The sequence below is a fragment of the Corvus brachyrhynchos genome, unplaced genomic scaffold (genome assembly GCF_000691975.1).
Source record: "Corvus brachyrhynchos isolate BGI_N302 unplaced genomic scaffold, ASM69197v1 scaffold434, whole genome shotgun sequence".
In the NCBI taxonomy this organism is placed as follows: Eukaryota; Metazoa; Chordata; class Aves; order Passeriformes; family Corvidae; genus Corvus; species Corvus brachyrhynchos.
Window position 1 is genome coordinate 2053135 of NW_008238372.1, and position 21176 is coordinate 2074310.

Genomic DNA, 21176 nt, shown 5'->3' on the forward strand with positions numbered 1-21176 from the left:
TTCACTGCAAAGCAGCTCTGAATAAAGCAGCTTTTTAGCTCACAATGCATTTCAGAATAAAAGATAACAAAGCATATTGTTAGAAATAAAGCTGAGGGAGTGTGTCCTATATTAAATATGTCCTGGCGGCTTGCATTTGTTTAAAAATGTCCAACTTGGCTCCTGGAAACTGAGCTCCCGGTGTGATCCCTGCCTCCCTCAGCACATAGGGCTGATACAGAAGCTCTCTGCAAGCCACAGCTCCTGCTGATCTGCAGAACATTGGTACAAGAACTCATAGATACATGTACATATTTACACACACACACGTGTGGATATACCTATTTATACAAACACACACCTGCATGAAGGTAACAGCAGGATCATGGAATCACAGAAGCGTTTGGGCTGGAAGGGACATTAAAGGTCATCTGTCCTGGGGGCAGGGACACCTTTCAGAACCCTACATGTACACATCAGCAATTAGTAAAAAGCACAAACACCTCCAAGTGACTCAGCCTGGAGCTAAGGTATAGTTCCATGATGGTTCATACATAACCCTGCATAATGAGCACCGCAACAATACAGCAGTAAAACTCAGTTCAGGCCAAGAGCAGCAAAAAAAGCAACTGTTCTTGTCATTGTCTATCTCTGAGGTGCTCCAAAAGGTAACCACAAAATAGGAAGATTTGTATGTGAGAGATTCTCATGGTAAAGAAAAATATTTTTAGCTGAGGATGTTTATTTTCTTGGGGATGTGAATACAGGAAAAAAATGCTGCTAGCAAAGCCCCAGGAAGAAGCACTGCAGCTTTGTGCATGGAAAGTAGCTGGAGAAGGCAGCAGCACCATCTGGTGTTCTCTCCAAGCCCCCAGAGAAGTGCCTGGTCCCCACTCACAGCTGTCCTTTAAACTCTGACCTCTTTAACTCACTGAGTGCCATAGAAATGTTTGAATTGTGATGGGAAAGCTCCAGCTAGTTTACACTTAAAGGTGTGCTGAAGATAGGGTTTTTTTGCTACAATTATGAAATTAATGGACTTAGGAGACAGTAATTCCGAAACATGAATCATACAATGGTTTGGGTTGGAAGGAACCTAAAAGATCACCTCGTTCCAACCCTCTCCCATAGGGCGGGGAAATTTCCACAAGCCTGATGCACTTTTGGAAATTTCTGGAACAATATTTTCCTTGCCTATTAAACCAAGATTGCATTTTGTACCTTTGGTGGGAAGTCCTGCTTAAAACCAAAATGCAAACCTTGGATAAAACCTAAATCCAAACCTCAGATCTAGAACAAGTAAGTATATTTTTCAATCCAAATGAAAATAAATATGCCTCGGTATTTTGAGAGAGCAATTGGCCCTTGTGTTTAAAGATTCCTGAATTTCTTTGTGATTTAGAAAGGAAGAAAGATAACCTGACAGTCAATTCAAATTTCCTCCTGTCATTTTCTCAGCAAGTAATAGCATGTAGAGCTAGAGTGGACAAATACTCCAGGCATAAATAAGCCTATTCACAAGTAAATATGTTTGTTTGTAAGTTGTTATCCTCTTTCACACATGAGTACTGAAGCCAAAAAGGCAGGAACTTAGATGAACAGGGTATATAAATACATGCCTCCAGCTGCAAAAGGGCTCGTGCAGCTGCTCCTGGAAAATGTAACTTGGTACATTCTAAACTAACCAAACCTTGAAAAATACTCCACTTCAACTGCATATTTTGAAATTATTTGTGAGTTAGTGCCCTGCAGTAGGTTTTAAACAAAAAATTTGATGGGTGGAATAAACCAAACTCAATCCTCACTTCTCTCTGTAGCTCCAGGACCTCCCTTTGGCCTTGCTCGGGGTAAGCAAAGGGCAGGAGAGGAAGTGGCAGGGAGAGCATCAAGGATGGGTGTCTGCAAATCCTCTGTGTCAGCCCTACACAGAGGCTGTGGGACTTACTGTGGGGTAGGGCTGTGAGCAGAACACGGTGTATTTCCGGATAATGCCGTTCAGCTTCAGGGGAGGCAGCCAGGAGACAAAAACCGTGGAGGCTGAAGCAGCAGCTGCTTTAACTCCAGCGGGAGGACCTGGAACTGGAAAAGCAAAGTGTGTTAGAGTGGCCCAAGGCAGACATGCAATCACCCCAGTGTAATAGAGCAGCTAAGAGGAAAAGGGGAGCGTGCTGCTTTGGTGGCTGTGTCCCCATGGCCTGAGATGGACGCTATCTGTCAGGGAGCAGCCTCCACACTGCCCATGCCAGGGAGAAGGTTTGCGGAGTGTGACCCCATCCTTAAGAGGGAAGAGGATCCTCTTCAGAGGGTCTCAAAGCAGAACCTGCCACTGATGGTTAAACTACTGTGAAGTATCCCCTCCAGCCTGCATAAAATCATAGAATGAACCTGAGAACGGTTTGGGTTGGAAGGGAACTTAAATACCGTCCAATCCCCACCCCCAGCATGTGCAGGGACACCTTCCACAAGACCAGGTTGCTCAGAGCTCCATCCAACCTGGTCTTGGACACTTCCAGGGATGGGGCATCCACTGAGAAACCTGTGCCAGGGCCTCATGACCCTCACAGTAAAAAATTTCTTCCCTAGATCTAACCTAAATTTCCCCTTTCAGTTGGAACCCAAATGCACACGTGAAAATATTTTGTCTGTGGTCACTGAAATTGCCAAACAACACATTATTATAAATTACCAGCTTTGAACAGACAACCCATGCCAAACTGTTATAAATAATACATGTGTGGACACTTTAATGGACATCCAGAGCAGAGCTGTGAATTTAATGAAGTGGAGTGTAAACGAGCACTGCCTGATGTGACCCACGGCCAGCAAGTGCCACGATGTGTGAGCAGACATCTGCCCACACAGAAGCTCTGTCCCTCACCCTGCCCTTCACAGCTCAGACCTCTCTCTGGCCCTGCAATATGAACACATAGCTATTTCTCTAATTACAGCAGCTATCTATATAAGCCATCAAAAATTATCACAGAGAAAGAGCTAAAACACCCCAAACCTCCTGTCTAAAGCCACGTGGAAAAAGCTTCAGCTCAGAAATACCAAAATCTTGCTGTGTAATCTCAACTACATCCCTTTGCAGCCTTGCATTTTGGGAAAGGTTTTAATTTCATGAGCATATGTTGTTTTTCAAACACACATTACACTGTACAGTGTTCTCCAACTTTGAAAGCACTCTTTCACTAATGTGCAAAATTGCTAGATTTTTTTTTTCCCTGCATGCTGGAATATCACATTACACACAAGCTTGTACTTAAACAAAACAAGGGCTTCATTTAACATCAGAATAAATGGGTTTAAAATTTCCTGAAAAACACAACTTTTGTCAAAATATTTAAAAATATTTTAAAACCCAGGAAAATAAATGATTTGAAAGATATTTTAGCACTGCATGTGGTCAATATTCAAGTCAAATTATTAAAATAGATATGTTGTATTGATAATTGCTGCATAGGTTATGAAAGACAAAATGAAACTGTTCTCTGGACTCTTCTCTACAGAACTACTGCTTCATGAGAAATCTGATATTTTTGTCTGATTTCAAGTAAAACTACCAAAATGTTAAAATTTCCAGTGAAATTACCATTGCAATGCCTGATCAGCTTTATTTTCACAGAAAACAGTTATTGTGCAGTTCAGATGCAAAGTCCCTTGTCCAGCAAGCTGATATTCATATATAAATTCTGAATCTTTGTTGTGCCTCAATTAAGCAAGCAGAAATTTTGGTGCTACAGAACTTTGCCCATAAAGAGAAGCCAGCCAGCCAGCCTGGGATCTAAATTTGCTCAGCTTTGTGTAAAAAAAATGTGAGGTGACCCTCAATTTTATATCTGCATAGGTGCTTCTGGAAGATGTGAGAAAACTGACAGGCACCACTCAGTGCAACGTCTCTGGATGTGCATTTTCTATTTATAGTGTGCTGAGAGAGCTAATTAGGCAGCAAGTGAGAACGTCATGATGATAATGGCATGCAAACCCGGCCCCTCGCTGCAAAGGGGCTAATTCAGTTAGCAGCTCTATCCAATGCAGAGTAAATATTGATGCTTGACAGCATCCAACTTGTTATTTATACCCAGCTCATTAGAAATGCTATTTGCTCCTGCTGCTGAAGAGTGAAAGCTGGCTCTCCAGGGTAATTACCTAACCCACAGGAGGATTCCTTTATGGATAGCAATGTTTTCTGGAAATCACTGCAAATAGATGGATGAGGTTAATGCAATTTATTGTTAAATTAGGGTGTGATCTATAGGGACAGGTTCTGATGGTAATTGGTCGTGGCTGTCGACTGTTGAGGGATTAACTCAGAATCCATCTGGCATTTTCCAGTCATTGGGCCTATGTGGGAAACATTCCTTGTCATTGCTGTGTCGCTGTCTGGTGTGAGACCAGCAGAAAGAGGGGCCAGAGAGAAAGTCAGGAAGAGATATAAAAATGAAATTTCCAACCCAAGGACCCCTCGATCTCCTTGGGTTGGAACCAGGCAGCAGTTTTTACAGTGGTGCAAAAATTATTCTGAAAATTCATTTATTGGTCCTCTTTTTGCTGCACTGCTTGGTTGTGCACAAGAAAGCTGTGTGTCCTTCCACTGTGGGTGTGGAAGTGTTTATATTTCCTCAGCCAGAATCCTGCAGAATCTCATCTGTTGCCTTACAGACCACCACTGTCCTCTATCCAGAGGGTAAAGTCACTGGTTAAACCCATCCCCTGGACCTCATATGAGTTATCTCAGCATTAATTGAAACATTTCTTACTAGACTGGGTTCCTTGAGCATCTGAAGGAATTGTGGTTGGGGAATGTGGTGCCTGTCTTATCCTGGAGAGGAAAACCCTGAGTCTTGCCAAGCAAACTTAAGGTATTTCCCTCACTGCCATTGCATCCCCAGACTTACAGGCTTCAGTCATTATAAACCAGCAGTATCAGGAGACCTGAGCTGTCTTACTGAATTCTCCATGGACCTTTATTTTCAGCACACTGATTCCCACAGAAAGACAAACTAAATGTGCACAATGCCATTGTTCCTTTTTTTTTTTTTCCCATGGTCACCAGGGGTAAAATTACAGTGAGAAGCCAGAGGACAGCCTGGGCTGAGCACAGAGAAGCTGAGGACTGCTTCTAAACAACTTTGCAGCCTTCCAGGGAGCAGATGTGGCAAATTTAAGATCAAAGATGGCCTCATTCTCCAGCTAGCAAGGCTTTGAAAAACACGGAAATAGCATCCTGCTTTCATGTGGAGGAGAACACTTTGTATTCCTGACAGTGCAAGTGAAATGCTAAAGCAGAGCAGGCAATTATCCTGATACGACAGGGCTGGGAAACAGCATTTAGATGTGCCAGATAATGGGGAGGAGCTCCAGGAATTTTCTCATTCTCCTTTTCATAAACAGAGAGATTATCACCATTTTTCTTCACAGTACTGAGCATCAAGGAGGCAAATGCACAGATTGTGGTGCATTTAAGAGTGATATCGCCCATAAATCAGAAATCTGAGCCCTGTTCTGTAACAGGCTTTTAATTCTGCCCACCACAGGACCACTCCATTGCTGGTTGCACTTAGAAAAATCAAAATAAAATCAACTCCTGACTGCTGCTTGTTTGTTCATGTAGATATCCCACCTCCAATGTACATCTATGCCAGCCAAAACACATCCACATGTGAATTTACTCTGAACTGGCCTCATACTAAGCACATGATTTCTATCAAATCCTGCCAGTTTCCCAAGGGGAACATTTATTATTCTGCGCCTTTTGCTTCATAGTCAAGAAGATAAAATTGAAGATCTTTGACTCTAGGAAAAAAAAAAAGCATTAAGGGGTCATCAAGGGCAATTTTCCATCACAGAGCCCAGTCACCATCATCAGCTGAACAAGCCCAAGCAGAGCTCTGCTCCAAGGAGTACTGAACATGCACCTGATTGGATTTATGCTTAATCATTTTGGAATAAATGTAAAGCTTGTCAGATGCTGTCTGTGCCTCTCATGCCAATGGCCAGGAACCCTGGTGTCCAGGGAGAGAAAGGAGAGGAGGAAAATCTCTCTGGATTCAGGCAGAATGGGGCTGGCAGAGGGATTTGCTACTATTTTTCCTTTCTCCTTGCTGCAGCTTTTCCCTGGCTCTGAATGCCAGAAAGCTGGAAGCACAGCACTGCTGCAAAGCCTGTGGCACACAAACAGCTTGCTGTGCACAGGAATGCATTTTCTCCCAAAAAAAAAGAAAAAGATACAAGAGAGAAATGTGCATCTAAATGTGTCACAGAGAGCCCAGATGCCACCTCTGACAGACCCAGACCAAATTCCCAACTGCAGGAAGCTTTCCTGGGATGGGGGCTCTGGGCTCTGTGTCGTCCCATGGTCTGCTCAAGGTCAGGGCACTGCTGCCAGCCAAGGTGCTGTGTCATGTTTCAGGCTTGTTCAGGCAGCAAATTCCTTGTTTCAGCTGTAGTTTTCTCATATTGCATTTGCAGCACAGGAGCAGAGAGGAAATTTGTCACACACACTCCCTCTTGCTACAAAATGGAGAAGCTTTTCAAACTGCATTTTGATCTCAGTGGGGAAAAGAACTGGAAGAGCTACTTTAATTTATAATGGTTTATTAAATCAAGTCTCTGGGTGAAGAGGATGAGCAGCTTATTAGAAACTGTAAAGTGGAAAAGGAAAGGGACAAAACCACAATGAGTTTTTAAAAATTGGACTTTTCTGCTTGGCTTGTTTTTCTACCAGGAGGAACTCCAAAAGGAGCAGCATCTTTTTCTGAAGTCAGCTTTCAGAAATGGGGGGGGGGGGAGGTAGATAAAACCCACAAACATGATCACATTGAAAGGAAAGCTCATTTCTTGAAAGCTCATTTCCTATTACTTGCTCGAGTTGTTCCCATTTCCTTCGCTGATCAGCAGCAGTGTCTGACCTCTGGTGTCTAAAATCAGTATCAAACATTACAAGAAATCAAAGCATCAACTCATTCCATCCATGATGAGTGCTTCCCTCCCTGGGTTACCCTTATTTTGCCCCACTGGAGATTTCAAGCCTGCTAAAGAAGTTTTGGGCTGATGTCTTTAGCTGAACACCAACAGAGAAGTCACAGGAGGCCACAGCTGGCTTTTCCAGCAGCAGTGGAAAATGCTGCACCATTGATTTTACAAAGAAAAGTTTCCTCTCATGTAAAAAATAATGAAAAAAAGGGAATGGAATTAATGATGTGATTTGGCCTCATAGCAATAATGATGTGGAGGGTTTGGCAGCCACTGAAAAATATCCCGGATTTACAGATTTTATTAGAGGAGGGTGGAATATCTTGTGTCATAATTTTAGCCAGATAAGGTCTGGGAGCAGAGAAAGAAGGTTTCCAGTTCTAGGCTCTGTTAAGATTCCAATTAATTTACTTCACATGCCAAGAGAGTGCTTAAACTCACTTCAGGGCAGGATCTTTTAGGTGCACTGTAATTAATCCAACTGAATAATCCTCTACAGGACACTTTTCCTTAGAAAATTACAGTAGAAATATCCCTTCTTCTGAGGAACGAGACACCTGTTTGGTGAATGGAGTTTGGCAATGTGAATGCTCAAAATCTTTAACTTCCACACCCTTCAGGAGGTTTAGATCCAGGATTTTGGGTTTGGCTTATGCTTAACTGCAGGTCTCTGTATATTCCACTCAAAATTGTTCCTGCCCTTAATAAAAAGTAGTGAAGCTGAAGATGAACATGAAATCCCTGTATTTTCTGGAACACCTTTCCATTTAGTTTTCTGGACAAAAGATTTAATGAATGGAACCAGTGTGAGGCATGAGGAAATCTCTGAAAAGGTTAGTCAGGCTGCCTCAGGGCGAGTTATTGCCGAGCTGCCAGGAGGATTAAAGATGAGAGATGAGCCTTTGCACAGCTGCCAAACACAGTCTGAGGCAATGTACTCCCCTCATCAGGGCCTGTCTGATCCCAGAGATGGAGAGAGCAAAAGAGCCACCATCAAGAATTAAGGATGAGCAAATGAGGAAGAGATGGGCTAAGGGAAAAAAACCAAAAAAACAAAAAAAGAAAAGAAGAAATATTTGAGGCTTCTGACATGAACCAGATGTCCCCAAGACCAGCCTGTCCCCAGGCTCCTGGAGCAATGTGGGACATTACCCCTGGCTCCTGGTGGTGTAAATCCCACTTCAAAGGCTCAGGGCTGAGAGCCTTTGTGTTCAGAGAGAGTTCAGGGAAGGTTTGCTATGCTGGGATCTACTTGACAAAAAGTAACTTGAACATGCAGCATGTGTTTGACAGTTCTCTTACATTTTAGATTTTTTCATGGAAATAAAACCCTCTACTTCCAAGCACTGGGTGTCCCAAGAGCATCTGACTCAGGACTTGGGTGCTTCAAAGTAGTTACTAAAGGACTTTAGGCTGGGATCAGAACATTCAGTGTTTGAGACACTCAAGTCTAGAGCTCAGCAATTTTCATTTACTGCATCCCCTGCATACAACCACAGCTGGGGGCACATGACCTTAGAATGCATGTAAGTTTTAGAATGAGCCCCTTAATACTTTATTGGAAAAAAACTGGTAACTTTCATCAAGTAATCTTTTATTGGCAAAAAAGTACCAAAAGTTCATCAAGCCAGTTAATCTACTGAACATGATCCCTTGTCACTTTTGTAAATCTCATTACAAATAAAAAAGTTGGCAAATATATTCATTCATTCACAAGTGACGAATAAAGTGGATAAATAAGAATAAAAAATCCATTGACTAATTTCCTTGAAAACATATTGCATAACTCATAGGAGAATTTACCAATCAAACATTATTCAAGTAACCTCAATTGATAGGACTGTGGGCACTTTCATCTGTGCCACGAAAATTCTTGATCCAGATTTCCAAAAGCATTTAGGGGATCCAAAAATATGTATGTACATCTCATAGTGTTTTCAAGGCATTAAAAAGGTTAGGGACAAAACCTCCCCTGAATTTGAAATTCTAGTCCTTCAGAAATAGATCAGTGCATGGCATCCTACGGGGTGACCTGAATTGATTATAATAGTTACAATTACAAGAAAGCGATTATGGAATCTCACGTGTCTGTACCTGTGTATGATTAAAAGTTTCTTTAACTTTCAGCATTAGGAATTGAATTTTCCATGCTTTGGTCTAGGAACAAAGGTAAGACATTTTTGTTCTTTATTTTGCTTTTGAGAGAAGGTGTATTTGGAGGACTTTTATATATATATACTGAGAAAATATTCTTAGTGGGATATAAGTTATATAAATAGTCCCAGAATTGTCTCTCCTCACTTCTTCATTTTCACAGAATCACCAAGCGGCCTGGATAGGAAGGGACCTTAAAGATCTTCTGTTCCATCCCCTGCCATGGGCAGGGACACCTTCCACTGTCCCAGGCTGCTCCAAGCCCCAATGTCCAGCCTGGCCTTGGGCACTGCCAGGGATCCAGGGGCAGCCCCAGCTGCTCTGGGCACCCTGTGCCAGGGCCTGCCCACCCTGCCAGGGAACAATTCCTGCCCAATCTCCCATCCAGCCCTGCCCTCTGGCACTGGGAAGCCATTCCCTGGCTCCTGGCCCTCCATGCTTTGGGAATTGTCTCTCTCCAGGTTTCCTGCAGCTCCTTCAGGCCCTGCAAGGCCACACTGAGCTCAGCCCAAAGCTTCTCCTCTCCAGGCTGAACAATCCCAGCTCTCGCAGCCTTTCCTCCCAGCAGAGCTGCTCCATCCCTCTGCTCATCCTGGTGCCTCCTCTGGCCTCTCTCCAGCAGCTCCACGTCCTCCCTGTGCTGGGCCCCAGGGCTGGGTTCTCAATCTCTGCATGTCTGTGTACAGTATCTGCCTGAGACATATGAACATCTCCTGGAAGTGAGAATGGAAAATGCTTTCACTCCTTACCATCCTCTTTAGTGCGGGTGAAGATCTGCTCGCTCCTCACTCCATCCCCAGCTCGGGTAAAAGCCAGCACCTGGATGCTGTAGTTGGTATATTTTTCCAGGCCATCCAGCTCCAGGGATGGCTGGGTAGTAGTGACATTCTTTATCTCTCCCAGCTCTATAAAATAGAATAAAAAGGAAGTGGAGTTATTGCCAAGTGCACTCTTCTCCCAGGTGTTGATACCTGCAGTGGAAATATTGGGTGTACCAGACAAGTAACACTTCATTATTACAGAACAGCAATGAATTATAATGAATTAAAATGGATTCATTTATGTCCTGACTTCTTACCACTTGAAGAAGACCCACTTTTCATTTTCAAACTCTTTTTTTTTGTTGCAATTTTTTAAAAAATATGATGAAGAGAATTGAAGAAATTCTACAAGCAATGAGATTTTTCATAAAGAGCAGATAACAAGAGGAGATTATTGCGAAACATCCCCTAGAGAAAAAAAATGAGAACGTCGGTTATCTTCATAAAGATTTTCTGGTTATGAGAAAGACCATTTCTCATAAGGAAAATGAAGAAAAAGTCCCCTTTATTTTAAAATATGCAGCAAGTGCTGCTGCAAAGCACTTGACAACAGCAATACTGGCTAACAATAGATCTGAACAGTAAAATCAGATTTACTTGCAGGAAGATGATGCATTTCATAGGAATCTTTTTTTTGCAGCAAGCTAAGAAGTACAACCCATATGGCAAAAAAGCTTTAAACATATTTAGGGCAGAAAATAAAGCTGAATAAATGAAGAAAATCCAGTTTTAAGCATGGCGTCACTGTAAACATTTAATTTTATACCCTACATGTCTACATTTTTCTGTATGCTTCTCATGCATTTTTCATCTGTATTTTTAAAGAAATTGGTGGTGATTTCCAAATATTTTTGAGTCTACCACTACCAGCAGTGACAATGGGCCTCTGGGTTACATTTCCACTCTGAATTCCCCTGTCCACACTAACAGAGGCCAGGATTTGCACAATTGCAGGTTAGACTGAACTGTGGTTCTGGTGGATGAAAGAAAAAGAAGGGAGAGAGCTGTGAAAAATCCACAGGGCAAGTAGGAATAAAGTCACATGCATCTCAAACCTACTAATTTGTTTAATTTACAAGAAAGGGCCATACGTGCAATTATCAACACACAATAAATTAAGATTAGTAAGGCATCACATTTCTCCTTTGATCCTTTCACTCAGTCTCTGCTCTGGAGCCTATTTCCCCAGGAATTATGCTAAGAGTACAAAACAACAGAAGAGACTGGCATGGAAATAATGAGATTTTCCTGAAAACATTTCCTTCTTTTGCCCTCAGCTATGGAGATGAAAAGTGTCCTATCAAAAAATAAGCAATAGTGTATCGAGTAGGCAAAGAGATAACCAACCAAATAAGAGTGAAAACCAGGTTTGGGTTGGTTTTTTCTAGATCCATGTCACCATTCTTATAAAAAAACCCCAATTTTGGACTCTGCAACTGAGGTGAAATTTGCTCAGGTGATGTTGTGTACCACGGGAGTGTTGCAAACCCATGGTGGGAGCCTTCCCTGAGGCTCCTCCAGGCAGCTTTGCTGCTCTGTTAAATTAGGAAAAATTATTGCTTCCTCACAGGTAGACAAAGTTTTCTCTAAACCAAAGAGAAAGGGAGTAAAATGCCTTCACAGCAGAGAGAAAATTATATAAAGGCCACATACAGCTTTTTACTTGGTAATGGATTGGTTCCTCTCACCTCCATCCAAGAGGTTGGCCCAGTAGATAACCCTGAATCCCTGCAGGATCCCATTCAGGGTTTCCTTTGCCAGCGTTGACCAGGAAATGGAGATGGTTTCTGGGGACGTGGCAGTGGCTTGCACATTCCCTGGAGGGCAACTGGGCACTGGAATAAGAGATTCACCATTTTAATACACTGGATACAACTCGATATTCATCTTTTAGCTACCCTTTATTTTCACTGCTATCCCACCACTCAATATTTAATAACCATTACACACTTCTAACAATGCAAAACCTTTATTCTTGCTATAATCCACGTTTCTGCAAGTGCAGCTGTTTTCCCTGGAATGACTTTTGATGTACTATTTCCCCACTTGATGACTTGTCTTTTAAAAGGCTTTTTGTTGCTTCTTTTGAAAGATAAACGTGGAACAGAAATGTGCAGAACATTCTGTAAGTAATTTACACATATTTTTTAAAGTTTACAGCCAAATTTGTATCTTTGTGGACAATTCTAATGTCCTTCTAAATTTGGTGGAGGGAGAAAGAAAGTGAGCACTTCTTTAAAAAACATAGCAAAAATGGTCATAAAATATTTTAATGGACATTTGGAAAAACTGGAAAAAGTCAACCAAATCTAAGGCATTTTCTGTTGGCCATTTATTGTCAAAGCAATACAGCAGAATTAGTAACTGGCATTGCTTTTAAAGCTTGTGGCATCTTTAATTCTAAGAGGGACCCAAAACTGAGTGACAACCAAAAAAAATTCCAGGAATATCAAGCAAGCTGGATTCTGAGGAAAAAAAAATCCCATTTTTATAATATAAAATATATGCCTGTGTGAGCATACTTCCTTGTGAGGTCTGGCAGTGAGCTATGCCTAGAAATGTTTAGAGTAAATAACTCCCATCAGCCTTTCATGAAAAGCCTGCCTCAAAATCTGTGCCTCTTGAGGATTTTAGATGTCTGATATTCCATTTTGTCCATTGAAAAGTCACATTCCAAGCTGGCACTGGTTTCAGGATATTGGTGTTACTTTACAGTAGCTGAAAATCTTGCACTGCCTTTAGGATTATTATCTGCTGTTATACTCCTCTAAAATACAGAACCCTTTTTTTTTGGTCTGGGATCATTCTCTTTTTCCACTAGAGGACTCCCTCTCATTGTTTGAGAAGTACTTTTTATGCAGTTTGAAAAAAAAAAAAATCTATATCGTTCCTTGGATTAGACAGGGTGAATTTTGCCTGAAATAGGAATGATTTTTCTGTCAGTGGTCTGGATAGCCTTAGTTAAACACACATCTCTTTTAATACTGACAAGACTGTGCAGTGCAAGAGCTCTGCTTACAGAGCAGATTCATCAGAAAACAAAAGAAATCCAACAAAAGTAACAATATTGCTTCACCTTTCAGAGGTTCACTTCTCAAAACTATGATGAGATGACTCTGGAGCAATGATGAGATCACAAAATTTGCAAATATGTGAACACCAAAGCATTTGGCTTCTTAATGAAAGTTTTGGTCTCAGTCAACGTCATTCACAGCAGGATAGATCACATTAGTACAGTTTTTATTTACCTGGTAAAATAAATTCACTCTTGCAATGAAAATCAGACAAGCTCCAGGACCAGACTCTTCTCTTGCACCTTTCTATCTAATGTTTGGTCTTTTATCATCCCTACTTTGATCATCACCAATCAAACAACAAATGCAACGAGGTAAAAAGACAGAAAATAGTAGTAATAATAATAATAATAATAATAATAATAATAATGTGTCCCATGAGAGTTGTTTGCCAAGGACCTACCGTCCTCAAGAGTTGTGGTGATGATTTCCTGAGAAGAAGGTCCGATGCCAGCCCGGTTACAGGCCTGCACCACCATGCCATACTGGGTGAACTTTTTCAGGTTATTCAGTGTATAAACCTCACTGTCCCCGGTGGTGTCGATGCTGATGATGTTGAACTGGAAGTTTCCCCCTGCACTGTACTCCCGATAACCTATCTGGTACCCACGGATAATTCCATTCTGCAAATGCTTCTTTGGAGCCTAAACAGAAAATGGAAAGTTACACATTGAGTGCACACATCCAAAGTTATGCTGTTCCCCCTAAAATTTTTGAAAAATGGACAAGTTTAACCTTTTTTTTTTCTTACTGAATGCAAATCTATTTCTAGGTAAAAATTCAAAAATACTCCCTGCACATGAAGAAGCTGCTTTTATCAATGATATAAATTTCAGGTGTGATTCTTTCAAATCTGTGCTAAAAGACCTTTAAATGGTTCATGCACAAAAAGTCCGATTAAGAGACACTCTTGAGTTTGAATTTATGATGTTTTGTTCTCTTATCAGGTGAATCAATCCAAGCTGAGTTGATAAGGGTATATTTGCATTCCAGGCCACCATTCACTACTAATTGTGTTTTTGTCAGGAGCCCCCACCATTCACTGAACCTTTAGGAGGGCATTTATTGATCTGTGCAAGGCAGTCACGGGAGTTTATTCAGTCCCACGTATTAGGAACATTTTATGCTGTGCTTTGAAATGTGCTTCTGTTCATTCAGTGTGTAGTGGAGAAAGATGATTAGATAACGAGTGCTGGAGGCAACAATGATTTGGAAAGCAGGAATTTGCATACGGAATAGCTGCAATATATCTGGCATTCAGGGATATGGACAGCACAAAACGGTTGGGCCATAATTACGTGCCACATTTCTCAGTCACAGTGGAAGATTCCCTGGTCCTGACTAGTGGAAATCATTTGTGTGCTCTGCAATATAAAAGGTGATCTAGTGCAAAGCAGGGGTTTTCAGCTCAGGGAAAAAGCTTGTTATTGACAGCAATACCTATTAAAATTCTATTTAAATAATATTGGACTAATTTCAATATATGATAATGTTCCTGATTTTCTATGTATACGAGGCATAATTAGTATAAGCATTTTAAGGTACAGTTTGTAATACAGGAGCAAAAAACTCTTTCCAATCCTCCAAACCTCTTTCATATTCCCAACAGATGCCCACAAGCTCATCTATCCCACTGCCCCATAAAAAGGTCTTTGTGACACAATTTATCTGCAAAGGGTTGGACTGGCAGAGGCAGCAACTTTGTCTACTCCCATTAAATCTCCTGAGGAACAGATTCTCAAGAAAAACTCATTTCTGCCACAGGACCTGCCTGTTTTGGGGAGTTTATAGTCCACTGGCCAAAAGTCTCACTGGAGATAATAAAACCAGGGCGGGATTCACCTTCATCCACTGTCCTTGAATCATTTCTCTGCAAAAGCCAGCACCCTTTCAAATTTAAAATGTGTGTCACTGTATGGAACTGACTGATTGAATGATCTCTTCAGATGGTTTTTTTCCTCCGTCCTGCCTTGAGAAACAGACATAGAACTCAAACTGAGGATACAATGCCTGTAGGAACCCAGAGTGCAGAGAATGTTTCTCTGCCTGTTTTGAAGGGTTCTACCCCCCTGGACAACACTGTTTTTGACCTTTGTCCTTGGAGAAAATGCCTACCCTCTGGGAAGAATTAGAATCTACACTGGTGTGAACTAGGTGATAGAATACTAGGTAAGATTGTCACAGGGTGAAAAATTTACAAGATTTGAGTTTGTTAATATAGTAAATAGATAAAAGCAAAAACTTCAAAATGGAGGATTGTTGTTGTTCTCCAGACCTTCTTCTTCATCTATTACTCCATATTCTGCAGTAGAAGTAGTTTGGAATGACTGGATAAAGAATTCCGCAGTTCCTGTCTACGAGACTAGATGATTTCTTATACATTGGTGGAAATGTAAAAATAATGTACACTTTTAGTGCCCATTGGTTAATTTACCTTTAAAAGACTGTGTGAATCTTGATAATTGGGCATTGTCCTGCATTCTCTGCTCTGTGCTATGTCTGGGTCACATTAAGTGGCTCTATTTCTCTGATAAGATTTCATAAACAACTATCTGAAAGCACAGAAGGCTGATAGCACCGTTCATGTATTGAACTCCTGGCAAAGACTCTCAAATTCTCCCCCAGGAGGGGAGGCGTAGTCAGGGCACGGTCAGTGTCAAATGCCCATTGTATTACTTGGATCAGATGTACCTGACCAAATCACCAGATTCAGTTCTTGAGATCCTTGTAAGTCACACTGCAGGGATAAGGATGGGGTTTTAGGAATCTAAGAGTATAATTGTTTCCTGTTTGAATATTTCCCTGGTTCTTTTTGTCAAACCCTCCCTAACTTCTTTAGAAACACAGAGGTTGTTTTAATATCAGAGCTCTTTGTGTGTAACTTATTCTGGACAATTCCATGGCTTTGTGATCTTTAAATGTTTGGAGAAGGAGGTATTTTTAGGTGGGTCTGTGGGGTGGAAACTAAGGTCAGATTTTTGTCTTTGACTTCAGATATCTTCATAGAATCACTGAATGGCTTGGGTGGGAAGGGACCTCAAAGACCACCCAGTGCCACCCCCTGCCATGGGCAGGGACCCCTCCCACTGTCCCAGGCTGCTCCAAGCCCCAATGTCCAGCCTGGCCTTGGGCACTGCCAGGGATCCAGGGGCAGCCCCAGCTGCTCTGGGCACCCTGTGCCAGGGCCTGCCCACCCTGCCAGGGAACAATTCCTGCCCAATCTCCCATCCAGCCCTGCCCTCTGGCACTGGGAAGCCATTCCCTGGCTCCTGGCCCTCCATGCCTTGGGAATTGTCTCTCTCCAGCTTTCCTGCAGCTCCTTCAGGCCCTGCAAGGCCACACTGAGCTCAGCCCAAAGCTTCTCCTCTCCAGGCTGAACAATCCCAGCTCTCGCAGCCTTTCCTCCCAGCAGAGCTGCTCCATCCCTCTGCTCATCTTGATTGACAACAAATTGACTTCCAGACAAACAGTTTGAACAAAGCAGCCACAACAGCCTCTTCACTGAGAATTCTGCAATTATACTTTTTCACTTTGAATGGGGATAAAATGAAAAACTGATTTTTTCACAAACTTCTTCATAATTGTTTTAAGTCAAGGAATTGTTTTTCTTTAAATAAAATATTAACATTTTACCTTTTTTTTTTTACTTTTTTTTTTCTTTTTTTCCACTTTGAAACATTACACAGTATAAAACAAACTCCTAGTCACTTCAGGGCAAAGCACTGGAATGTTCTGCTTCACAACAAATCCAATGTTCCTTACTATTATGACCTGAATACTTCATTTTCAGTTGACTTTTTGCACACATAACTCATTTGATAAATAATCCTTCTGATGTATAGACATATTTTTGGTAGAAAATTGAGTGAAGCAACTTAGTGTTCTTGGGGAAAAATATTGTAAACCTTGTCAGTAGCCATAGAACATTAGGAAAAAATAAGTTTCAGTCCATGACCTTACTTTTTTTCTCACAAAATTCAATATTTTGTAAAACAGGATATCAATAACTTCTGTAAAGTATGACACTCCATAGTTTTGTGTGTGTGTAAATAGGAATAAAGAGGAGAAGGAATTAGGCCATGTCTAAATTTAATGGGTTCATTTACCTAATGTAAAATACTACATGAAAAAGATAATGAATATTATCATGCTCTTTTCTAAATGAGAATTCCTGTTTAATTCCCATTATCTCTGCACCAGTTTAAACTACCAAAAAGTGGTGAGTTTTATTTAACAGCTCAGTCTGAAACCCAATGTTCTGTGTGGACATACAGAAATTGGATCAAATAAATCACAGACCAATACAACTTTGCTTAACTAGGATTTTCTAAGAGTGGGCTAAGACAAAACTTTAAATGAAGATTTACAGCTGAAGCAAGCTGCAGAACTGGCATTTAATACAAGATGAAAGATAATCAATGTGTTATTCCCTGCCCCTTTTGCCATTATTGACACTGTATTTTAATAAAGTTTGCCAGCTTTAAATATAACCACGGTTTTCAGCACAATCCCTTTTGTACAATTGCATCACAGCCTTTCGTGGCTGAAGCTCCACATGCCTCCAAAATAAAAATTACCAAGGTCAGGTTTTTTTCTTGTTTTTTGGCTTCCAAGACAACATAGGATTGATCTCATGGGGTATTTCTTTATTCTTAATTACAATGTATTGCTCACTCAATGAGTGCCTTCTGCACAGCATCGTAGGGACCTACCCCCAAAGTTAGGATTCAGCATGGAGCCAAACTGGATTATGTCTGTGGGACCATCTTAAAATAACCTTTTTGAGTAATGGACTAAAACTGCTCTGACCTGGAGAAAACTGCAAAAAATCAATGGAAGTAAACAGCTCACTCCTGGTTTGGGACTTCTTAATAGGGAAGAGAAGATTTTTTCATCAGCTTACAAATTGTCATTCAGGAAATCACTCTTCCAATAAATCAGGACTACACAAGCTCTTACCCAGCCCAGTGACTTCACCTTAAGCTTATTTCAAAATGTGAAAATCCATCTCTCCCTTCAGCTCACGAGACCAGGCTAATGAAGTGTATATTCAATATATAACTCATTTCTGTGAATATCTTGTTGTATTAGATACTGATCTTTGCTTGACAAGAATTCACAAACCAAATTCCCAACATGATCTTGAGAACACAACCCCAGCTGCTCATTTGACATCCTTCAATCTCAGACAACACCCAGAGACCAGGACATGCTCAGTTGTACTTGAAGTGTCCTTGAAGTACAAATTGAACCATATTTTAGGCAGTTATTGAAATGTAGGTGTGGGAATTCTGCTTGTCCTGTAGCTGCCTGTTCACATCTGTGTCTATAAAATTTAATGGCAAACCTTCAGAACCACAGACAGGAGCTATAAACTCCAGCAGTGAGCCAGTGGTGCCCATCTTCTCTTGCTGCTTTTAAAAATATCCCCCAAAGTGAACTTTCTAAAAGAAATCAAGCAAAGCCTTTCAATCTGCCTGCCCATAAATCCACAAAAACAAGTTCAGGCATAGAAACTTGAAGGTTATAGTTGACCTGAGCAGATACTCACACTTCTTAAGTGGTTTACAAAAGAAAAAACCTATTAAGCATTTGTTTCCGTTGTTGAGAATCACTGTACACCCTTACATGGCTTCAAAAGCTGCTCCTTCTTTTGCTCCACAAGTCTGTGACTAGTGACAAATATCTTCTGGTTTTGGAAACCATTTGATGAAAAGCAATGCTGATATAAATTTAAGATGTGGACAAGATCCAAGAACCAGCACTGCACTTTTTGTGACCTGTGCAGAACCTGCCTTTTAAGGAACTGGCTTAAAACTAGAATATATTCATTACTGTGCAATAAATAACCAATCACTCAGAGATATTTGGTTAATAAGCAGAACCTCACTGCTCCTGACCTTCTGAATGATCCATATAGACAAAAGTCACATCATCTACATTTGCAGGAGTAATTAACATCAAGATAGAAATTAATCATTATTATTATTATGCCACCATACCACTCCAGCACTTTATACTACATATTTCTGAATTGTAAATATATGGAATTACCAATGCAATATACAAGCAGTAGATATCACAAAGCCATTTAAAACATGGTTTAAGTACCTCTGGTATCATACAAAAGCATTTAAAACATTCTGTCACTGACAAAATACTGTGAAAAACCTAGAAAAATTGAGTCACATGACATGCCAGATTTTTAAATGATACTAGTTGATTATATTTTTGTATTAATTGCTCTTCATCCATTTTCATGGACTATATTGAGACACTCATACTGCTCTCCCTGTGCAGTAAGGATCTGTCCCAAAATCCAGTGGGAAAAAAAAAATCACACTGGTTCCAATGGTCTGGGGAAGTTTTGCCCAGAACCACAGTGAAATTTTGTGAGTGTTCATTTTCTAAACATGTGACCTTATCTCTGAAATCAGAAAAAAGAAGGAAATGCAAGCAGCTGCTACTTTTCTCTCCAGTGGAAGGCTGATGCTCCCCTCAGTGGCAAATATTTTAAGATTTGTTGGCAAAGGCATCTGCAATGTCTCTCCTAAATAAAATAATTAAGGCACAGTTGTTATAATACTCCCCTGAATGCACCCAAATACTGACAGAGCCTATCTTGTCCATGGATGTATGGGTATTTACCTTCCAGGTGACTCTGATGCTTTGTGAGGATATAGGCTCAAGCTGGACATCCTGAGGTGGACCATCAGGGGCTGGAAAGAGAAGGGAAATGCATCAAACTGGCCCTCATGGCCCAAGGAATTCAGCATTTCACATAAAATGTCACCACCTTAACACCCCAGTGTCACAGAGGTTGGAGGCAGTGTCACATGGAAAACTTCACCAAACAAAAGCAGGGCCAGGAATCTTCTGCATTCAGGTGTCATCTCTTGCCAACAGCAAAATATAACATGTGCCAAAACGTAGCAAGCTGGCACATAAAATGAATCGAATAGAATGAATAATAGTGATTTTCTTGGCTGGAGATACTCTCACAGTGCTGTTTCAGCATACCTGGAGGTAGGCAAGACAAATTCTCAGCAGTCACAATCCTGTGGGTGATAGAAAAGCAGCAGAATTCATTTAAAGCAGGTGAGCCAGAAGCTCCTAATCCAGCCTTCAACCTGTTGCAAACTTTCCAGTAGGATCCCCTTTGCTCACCACATTCAGTCCAATATCAGATATTTTACACAAAACCCTGCACACTTTACACTCTCCCCCTTCCCAGTAAGAACTCCAGCCTGGAAATCAGACCAAAAACATTTGGTAGATGGGAAAAGCTTCTTGCAGCTCCTGCCTGAGCCAGGAGAAGTTTCATGGACCATCAACACAGTGCCAAAGCTGTGCAGGAGGCTTTAAAGATGGGTGAAAAAAGAAGGAACCTCCTTGTCAGCTGGGCAGCTACAAAGCAGATCAGGATCAGCTGGGATTGAACAGAGAGAAGTGAAGTAAATTGCTTGCTCAGCGAGGTAAATCACTGTAAAGGAAAGATCTGAGGAGAGGGCTGGAGCCATCTTGAGCTGCTGCAGAGGGTTCCCTCGATGCAGAATATGGCCCCAGTAAAAGGGATTAAATTAAGTTTAATAGCATGACAAAGGAAGGAAAGCAATAAAAAGGGTGAGATGGGGTTGTTAGAGGTGGAGCAGCAATAAATGACAGCTGTGGTGAAAGGAACCAGAACATTTTGCTTTACTGATGAAAGCAGAGACACAGAATACAGCCTATAATATGTTTAAGTTATTAAATGTGCCCTATTCTCTGCCATTCCTGACTGTCCTTCAAATTTCCAAAGCTTGAAAGAACTTTATTTCCATTCTTCTTGCACTAATACAAAGGAAGGAGAAGAGGAAAAAGTCCACTAGCAAAAATGAGATATCTGAGTTTTTTGAAGCCTGACCTTGATTCTGTCCCCCTGTTGACAAAAATGAATGCCACTTCTCCAGGGTACATTATAATGTAGTGGAATTTGAGAGAAGCATTTGATGCTAAAAATGGGTTTTAAAATGTGCCCCTTAACATGCTGACTTTTCCAAGAAAGACCCCAAATGTTTTTCACAGGCCTGAATAGTTAAGTGCTCCCAGCACACCATGGTGAAATGCTAAATAAGAAGTCATTTGTTTTACATACTTAATGTCATACAGAGTTTGTGGCAAGGGTATAAAGAAA

At 41.0% G+C, this 21176-nt stretch overlaps 1 protein-coding gene across 1 annotated transcript in view; it reads right to left on the reverse strand.

Annotated features, from left to right (window-relative positions):
• Positions 1–21176, reverse strand: part of DSCAM (DS cell adhesion molecule) — a 445083-nt gene that overhangs the window by 71252 nt on the left and 352655 nt on the right. Inside the window, exons 17-21 of the mRNA XM_017736327.1 lie at positions 19652–19732; positions 13407–13647; positions 11618–11764; positions 9858–10013; positions 1925–2058 (exon numbers count right to left, since the gene is read on the reverse strand). Of these exons, the coding sequence (XP_017591816.1) occupies positions 1925–2058; positions 9858–10013; positions 11618–11764; positions 13407–13647; positions 19652–19732 (759 nt within the window). The remainder of the gene's footprint in view (positions 1–1924; positions 2059–9857; positions 10014–11617; positions 11765–13406; positions 13648–19651; positions 19733–21176) is intronic.